General features: G+C 56.8%; 1 protein-coding gene across 1 annotated transcript in view; it reads right to left on the bottom strand.

Moving 5' to 3' along the window:
- Positions 1–4,313: 4,313 nt before the first annotated feature.
- PLXND1 (plexin D1) overlaps positions 4,314–8,043 on the bottom strand; it is a gene marked incomplete at its 5' end in the record, with an annotated part of 57,168 nt that continues 53,438 nt past the window's right edge. Inside the window, 4 exons of the mRNA XM_080809090.1 lie at positions 4,314–5,508; positions 5,734–5,808; positions 5,972–6,112; positions 7,219–7,366. Coding sequence (XP_080665216.1) covers positions 5,392–5,508; positions 5,734–5,808; positions 5,972–6,112; positions 7,219–7,366 — 481 coding nt within the window. The 3' untranslated portion in view covers positions 4,314–5,391. The remainder of the gene's footprint in view (positions 5,509–5,733; positions 5,809–5,971; positions 6,113–7,218; positions 7,367–8,043) is intronic.

The raw sequence follows: 8,043 nt of genomic DNA, 5'->3' as shown, positions 1-8,043 counted from the left end.
AGCTGGGGTGGAGACACGGAAATCCTGAGTTTTTATTCCCCAAAAAACTGTCACTCTATTTATTTCATTGTAACCTATTTATCAATAAAGACTTTTTTCCGTCACAAATCGGTGTGGGTGGAGGCTGAGGTCCAAGGATTTTGGCCATCTGCGGCTCGAGTCCAGATAAGAGAGACAGGGGAGACAGGTTGTACGACATAAAGGGCTGCTGCAGGGGTCCAAGCCATGTAGGGGCCTGTGGAGGGACAGGAGCAGTGTTAAATCCAGCCTGAAGTCTGGAACTGCTTCCCAGGAGGTGGATTTTGGTCCTAAAGGATGAGCAGGAGACAGCTGAGGAAGGAAGGGCACTGTAGGCAGAGAACCCAGAATGTGCGGTGGGACTGGCCAGTGTCATGGAAGGAGGGGGTTTGTGGCTCTGAGAGGAGCTCGGGATGGGGGGAGGGTGGGGGATGGGTGGATGAGGGGAAAGTAGACAGTGTGGGGGGGAGCTGGGAGGGTTATCGGCAGGGGAGAGACTAATGTGGTTAGTGTGTGTTTAGAAAGAGCCCTCTGGGGGTGCCTGGGTGGCTCAGTCAGTTGGGCATCTGTCTTTGGTTGGGTCGTGATCTCAGGATCCTGGAATCGAGTCCTATGTCGGGGTTCCCTGCTCAGCAGGAAGTCTGCTTGTCCCTCTGCTCCTTCCCCTGCTTGTTCTCTCTCTCTCTCTCTCTCTCTCTCTCTCTCTCTCTCTCTCAAATAAATCTGAAAGAAGAGTCCTCTGGCTATGGAGAGGACCATTCAACAGCTGGTTACTGAGCAGGGCCCTGCTCTAATCAACAGGAGGAGGAGAGAGTGCAAAGGCCCTGTGGTGGAAACCTGCTTGACGGGTTCAAAGAGTCTCAGGGAGTTCCATGGGACTAAAGTCCAATGAGGAGGGATGGTAGTGGGAGATGAGATCCATGGTGCTTTAAAAACATCTGTGACCCTCTTCCCAGAGGGAGGTGGAGTCTGTGTCCCTGCCCCCTACATCTGGGCTCTGTGATTGCTTGAATAGTAGAACACCGCAGAAGGGACATTGTGACTGTCTCTGGGCCTAGACCTTAGGAGACTGGCTGCTTCTGGTCCAAGTGTGTCCTGTTTATTTTTGTTTTTGCTCTTAGAACTCCTCCACCTTGCTGGGGAAGGCCCAAGCAGCCTGTGGAAAGGAACAGAGGTACCCCGATTTTTAGCTCCAGGTGCCATCCCAGACTAATCTGCCAGCCAGAGGAGTGTGCCACCTTGGAATCGAAATTTCTAGCTGCAGTTGAGCTGCCTGGGCTGACTGCGCGAAACAGGGACATGCCTTCCTTCCCCTCTGAACCCTGTCCCAACTTCAAATGCACGAGGAACGTACAGTAGGGCCCCCTTACCTGCGGTTTCCTTTTGCTTGGTTTCTGTTATCTGTGGGCAGCCCTATTCTGGAAGTGGGTGACCCTCCTGATGGATCATCCAAGAGTTGAGAATAGCCTAATGCTAGGTCACAGTCCCTCTGTCCTACCCCTCATGGCACCTCCTCATGCAGACCTTGTATCCTCTCATGTCACAAGAAGGGTGAGGACCATACAATACATTATTCTGAGAGAAAGAGCCCGCAGTTCTGTGATTCTGATTACAGTACCTTGTTAGAGTTGCTCAATTTCATTACTACTTACTCTGCCTAATTTATAAATGAAATTTATCGTGAGTATGTATGTCTAGGAAAGGATATAGTACATTTCGGGTTTGTACTGTTTGTGGTGTCAGGCTTCCACGGGTGTCTCCCCGTGGAGCCAGGGGGGTGGGGGCATAAATGTAAATGATTGTTTAAAGCCCTGAGGACTGGGGTGGTTAGTAATGCAGCAGTAGGTCACCACACAGAGACTGTGGGCTAAGGCTAGATCGGGAAGGGTCTCGTCAGCCAGGGGAAGATCTCTGGGTTTCATTTTAATCATGAGGAGGAACCATTAGAGGCCCGTGGACAGCTGAGTGCAGCAGGGGACACGGGCAGTGAGGAGGCCCCGCCATGGTCCCGGTGAGGGGAGCTGTTCATGGAAGGAGGGCTTAGAAGTGGTGCATTCTGAGTAGAAGTTTAAGCAGGGTGGACGGGATCTGTTGAAGTATTGGGTGGAAGAAAGGGGTCACAGAAGAGTCTACAGTGTGGGGTGGACACAGCCTGGTGACCCCACGGTGACCATTTCCTGGGGTGAGGACTCAGCCCGGGCAGGAGGCTGCTGAAAGGGAGCCCAGTCGAGGGGTGACAGCTGAGGCAGGGAGGGGCAGAGAAGGAAGGGGTGAGGAAGTGCGCGGGGGAAGGTAGGAGACTGGACAGGACTCGGGAAAGGGGGCAGACAGGGCACAGAGGGAAACCGATGTAGGCCAGCATGGAGCATTGGGCCGTTCCTTCCTGCCCCTGCTCCCTCAGCCCTGTCCTCACTGCCTCAAATCCCGCGTGAGGCTTTTTCTAGCTGTGCTACCAGCTTCCCTGGGGTATCAGTAAGGAGGCTGCCAGCTGCGCCCCAAGGATACTGTGAGCAGACAGCAGGGGCCAGGCTGGCGCTTCCTGTGGAAAGGGTCTGCTTGTGCCCCTGCTCCTTTCACAGTTTGGTAGGGGGTTGACGGGAGGCACCTGGCCGGGCTCCTGGGCAGCATCCCTGGGCCTTGCGCCTCCGTGAGCTAGGGGTGGGGGAGTACCCCAGGTCTGGCCTAGGCCGGACAACAACCAGCACCCAGGGAATGCGGCCAAGTGTCCTCCCTGCTTGAGGACACCGTGCTGAAGTGTCCATGACCTTCCATGACCTTCAGACAGTGAAGGGGCACCTGTTGCTGCACGGCAAGTCTTCAGGTCCCCAGGTAACTATGGGTGGCTCACAGAAGTTGCCCACCTTCTGTGTTGAGAAGTGACCCCCAGAAACTAGAGAGATTTCTTCCACGTGCCAACATGTTTCTAAACTTCAAGAAGGAACTGTGTGTTCGTCAGGCGTGACAACAGGCTGCAGAATATTTAATGCCATGGGAAGATGTCATGACATATGGTTGCACAGGGAAAAGGCAGGTTACGGAACGGTGTGTACACCCTGGTCCCAGATTTACGCAGCCCCCGGCCCAGGTGGGCACATGATCTGGGACAGTGTTCTCTGGGACATGAACCGTGGGTGGGTTGGGAGAGCTTGGCTATCCTGACATTTCAGCAGGAAACATGTATTCATTCTAAAATCACACCAAAAAAAAAAAAAATCCCTATCAAATGTGTCAATAACTTAAATTAGAAAATCTGCTGCTTAATGAAAAGGAATCAGTGCTCAGAATAGAAAATTTGAAAAGATAAAGAATCTGTCTCCACCCAGAAGCCCCTACAGGAAAAGGCTCTTCATAAAGCTAAAAATTGTTTTTCTTTTCTTACTTCTCTGTTCTCATTAATTCTAGAACTGGTATTTGTGGGATTTTGTTTGAAATAGTATGAATTTTTCTGTCCTAGTTCTTGATAAATGGGTGGTTTGCTTTTTCCCCCATTATGATGGAAAAATGATTAACTTGAGTTGTTTCTAAGTTGGAGCTAGTTCTCTAATGACCTTTCTTGGGGGACAGTGATGAGCCTCACACCCAGCTTGGGCCCAGAGCCTGTCGGGTGGGCTGAGGGTTCTGTGGTCATGCTGACCCCAAGGTTGACCCTCCTGAGGAAAGGACTGCCCCTCTGGGAACAGTCTAGGGTTACACTGGCCTTGGGGAAACTGCGCATTTCCTCACATGAAAGAAAAAATGGGGTTTTCAAGATTGAGGAAATATTTAGGGGGCATATGTAAATATCAGTTTTCTTTCTAAGGCTGTCTCCTTGACCTCCCCATGCATATGGGGGCCACGGTGGTGACTGCCTGGAGGAAGCACAAAATGGACATGCAACCTGGTTTGGGTCCCCACTTTGTTACTCCCTGGCCTTTGAGGATTCTTCCACTGTGTTGAGGGTCCATTTTTACATCTGTAAAATGGGTATCATGTTCCGTTCCTCACTGGCCTATTATAAAGGTAAGAGGAGCAGGGCCTGCCCAGGGGTAGGTGGCACGTGGCCACCATGACATCTTCCTGGAGGGCCCATGAGAGCCCTCCAAGCCCAGGAAGGTCAGCTATGGGCCAGGCCCCAGCCAAGCTGACCTTGTCCCACTGAGCCCTGCCACTGGCTCCCCAGGGCTTGGTCCGGTACATGCTCCTCCTCATGCAGGAACATGGCCGAGGCAGGGCTCTACCCGCCACCGCCCCTCTCCTTTCTACTTCGAGCACACATTTCCCTCCATGGCCATCTCAGGATAAAGGCTTGAGCCCACAGCAGGTTTTCCCATCAGGCTTTTATTATAAAGAAGGTTCCAGAGCATCCCAGCCACCACCTCCAGCCCAACCCCCGCAGGCTCGGAGCCAGTCCCAGCACTGGCTGGGTGTGCTGCGGGGGGAGCTGGCCCAGCCACGGAGGGTGGCTTCTCACAGGAACAGAATGGGTGATTTTTTTTTTCAGGGCCTTGGGTGTTGGGGGGTGTTGGGGGTCTCTGCCAGGTCTGCCTGTTCTCTGGAACAGTCCTTTCCAGTGTTGTGGTGGGAGCCCCTGGGGACCCCCTCCCCAGGTCCTCTGCACAAGCGGCAGCTATTCACAGTTGGCGCGTGATAAGTTTTTTAATATATAAAAGCTTTAAAAAAAAAAAAAAGTGGTGCTATCTTTAGAAACACTTCCAGCAAGATCAAGTAGCCCAGCTACAGCCTTGGTACAACATAAGCCCCTCTCCCCTCCCTGCAGCCCAGCAGCGCTCAGCACCTGTCCCCTTGTGCTCTGCCCACCCAGCTGGGGGGGAAGAGCCCACGGAGCCTGCCCACGGGCAGCCGCTCCAGCGACCGACATCTGACGCCGCCGGGAACCATGCGTCGCCAGGATCCTCTCTGGGTGACCGAAGACGGAGGGAACATTTTGATGGTTGAAGCAGAAACCACTCGAGGGCTGGTTCAAGGAGGCCTCCTCTCCGCCACATGGGATGAGGTAGTGTTTCTGGCTGGGGCCTGGGGGCCAGGGGCTCATCTCTGGTGGAGGGCCCTGGGGGGCGGGGCTCACAGCAGCGGTGGTGGTGGCAGAGCTGGGGGGGGTGGGGGCTCCATCCAGGCTGTGCTTGGGGCAGGTGGGAGCCTTACCAGGGGTGGGCTGTGCCTTTCAGGTCCCCAACCCAGAGATCAGGTCTGGGGGCTGGTGGGAGGGGACAGAAGTGCCCAAGGGGCTCGGGGCTGGGGGCTCCTCTGCCTGGCGCAGAGAAGCCCCTCCATGCCCCCCCAGCCTCTCCGAAGCTGACCCTGCTCAGTCCTTCCCCAGCCAGAGTCCGAGGCACAGGGCACAAAGTGCGGTCACGGTCGTGCGCGTCCCCAGGTTCAGGCCTCACTGTAGCACTCGTAGATGTTGTCCTCCATCAGAGCCACCACCTGCTCAAACTTGTGCTGCAGCTGGGTCCTCCGGGCCGTGGGGTTCGCCTCCAGGGCTGTCATGATCTGAGGGGGAAGCAAGGAGCAGCTGGGTCCCGGCCCTGGTCCCAGAGGCCCCCACCACAGGAAGATGGGGGGACAACGCTGCCTGGATTGCCACGGCTGGCCACTGGCAGGTGAGTCCCTGAGCAGGAGCCTCTCCTGGGGCTTCCCTGAGCAGAGGGGAGGCGGGCAGGGCTGCGTGGGGGGCACCGTGGGCCCCAGAGTGCGTACCTCCTATCAGGAACCCACCTGCGGGCGATACCTCTTGGCGTATTTGTAAATCTCAGCCATGGCCACGTTGGTGTTGAACTCGTTCTGGTATTTCTAGGAGGAAGGAGGGGGGAGCGGGGAGGGGGTGGTGAGCTGACCCCTGGAGACCAGCCCAGCCTGGGGGGTGATACACAAGCCCCCAGCTTCTCCCAGCCTCTCCCTGGAAGTCTGCAACCCCCAACCCCGCGCCCACAAGCCCATCCAGTGCCAGCCGCACCCGTGACTCCTCGGCCAGGTGCGCGTTCATCTCCTGCTCGCTGAGCGGAGTCATGTCGTGGATCTGCTTGTAGTAGCGCTGCACGATCTTCCGGTACTCGGGGATCTCCTTGGCGTACAGGAGCTTGTTGGTGGGCGAATCCTGGGCAGAGAGGAGGGGCAGGGATGAGGTGGCCAATGGAGACCAGACAGACCTGTCTGCTTCTGGCCCAGCCCAGGTCCCCACAGCCCCATCACAGCCAGCTTCAGACCAGGCCAGGGCTCTTCCTCCCCACACGCCCCCCCAAGGCTGCCCTTTGGCACAGAACCCCTGCCCTCTTTTCTAGGACACCACTGGGAATGACCTGAAGCAGGGGGACCTGCTTCCTTTAGAGGGGAAAAGTGCACGGGCTGTGGGCCAGCTCTGTGTTGCACGCAGGCTGTTTCATTTGGATCCTTGCTTAGGGCTGTGGGTCTTGGTGGCTAAGGTTGCTGGAAGCCTGATTGCTGGCTCAGTGGAATATTTCCCACTGTATGTTCCAATGCCCGAAAGCCAAACGTGCCAAGTATACTCGCAGGGCTTTATCATAGGCATCCTGTCTGCGGAGACCGTATGTGAGAAGTGAGGGCATTCTATTTCTCTCCCTCTCTCAGCCTTGGAAAGTCCGAGGCTAATGGCAGGGCAGGGTCATGTACCCACCATCCTGCGGCACTGGGTCTCATCAGACCATCTCCTCAATGTTCCCAGCATCCAGGCTTTCATGCCTCCCTGCCCTCGGCCAGGTAGGTCCCTCTGCCTAGAAGGCTGTTCTCCCTCCTCTCCCCCCTCAAAAGCCAGCCGGATCCTCTCCCCACAGAGGTCTTGGGGCTGTCCCTCCTGCGTGCAGCTCAGAGGTCTTGGTCACCTGCCCCCTCTACCCCCTCTGTCACTCAGTGACCACTTGCAGGGCTCCTGACCAGCAGGACGGCTGCTGGAGACTGGCTGGCTCTCAAGATGTCGCACCTGCCCACGCTGGTTTCCCACATGGATACCGGCGTCCCGGGGTCTTGCTCTAGGGCCCAGATGGTGGGAGGTGGTGGTGAGCACAGCTGAGGCGGGTGCAGATTTCTGACAAGGGCCAGGTTCTGGGCGACTAGACAGCCCAGCTGGAAGGCCCCCCATGCCTGAGCTACTTGGGTCCCCCTCCCAGAAAGATCTGAGACCCCGCACCCCACTGTGGCCCTGGCTCCCCGCCTAGCCCATCGGCAGCCAGCCCCGGAGCCGCAGACCTTGCCCAGCTGCAGGTCGGAGATGGAGCAGGCGTCAATGAAAGCCTGAGCAATGACGGACAGGCAGGCGTCAATGTGGTCCGTCTTGTCGATGTCGAAGACAAACTGGGGGTTTTTCAGGATGTTCACCCAGAACCGGAGAGGAAGGCTGTGGGAGGGGGTGATGGAGGCACCATGAGCCCACCCAGAGAATGGGGCAGCGAAGAAGTGGTTGCTGAGGGGGAGGGGGTCACAGGAGGGAGGCGGCCAGGCGCCAAGGATAGGTTTGCTTTCCCCTGCAGACCAGAGAGGCTTCGACCCAAGATGGAGCCTCAGTTTGCCCCTCCACAAAGGGGGCTGAAGACCATCCCTTCTGGCTGGGGTGGTGGAGAGGCCCTGAGCCGAGGCTGTGGCCTGCAGCGGGCCAGGCTACCTGCACGCCTGCCCCCCAGCTCCCACAGCGCCTTCTGTTCTCACGAGGAAGCCTCAAGCCTGGTCCTGGTTCTCATTAGAAGAAGCCCCCACCCCGCCCTGCTTGGCAGCACACGGCTCCTCCTTCCAGCCCTTGCACGGCAGCAGGAAGTCCAAATTAGCTGGGGCCACGGAGCAGCCAGAAAGGGCTGGGGAAGGGCGGGGTCTGGATTTTTGGCCTTGGCCTCCGAAGGCCAGAGAAGATTAGCAATACCCCCACCCCCAGGGCCACCCAGTGACTCAGCAATCTGGCGTGCATGGACACCCTCCCCACCCAGAGCTCAGAGAAGCCCCTGCAACTGTGCAGAAACTTCTAGCCTGTGTCACTTCTCCTAAGGTTCACGCTTCAGTTCTCAACAAGTTGTGGGGTTCTGC

Source organism: Martes martes (assembly GCF_963455335.1).
Source record: "Martes martes genome assembly, chromosome: 1".
NCBI lineage: Eukaryota > Metazoa > Chordata > Mammalia > Carnivora > Mustelidae > Martes > Martes martes.
Note: the sequence above shows the minus strand (reverse complement) of the source record. Positions and strands in the feature narration are given on the sequence as shown.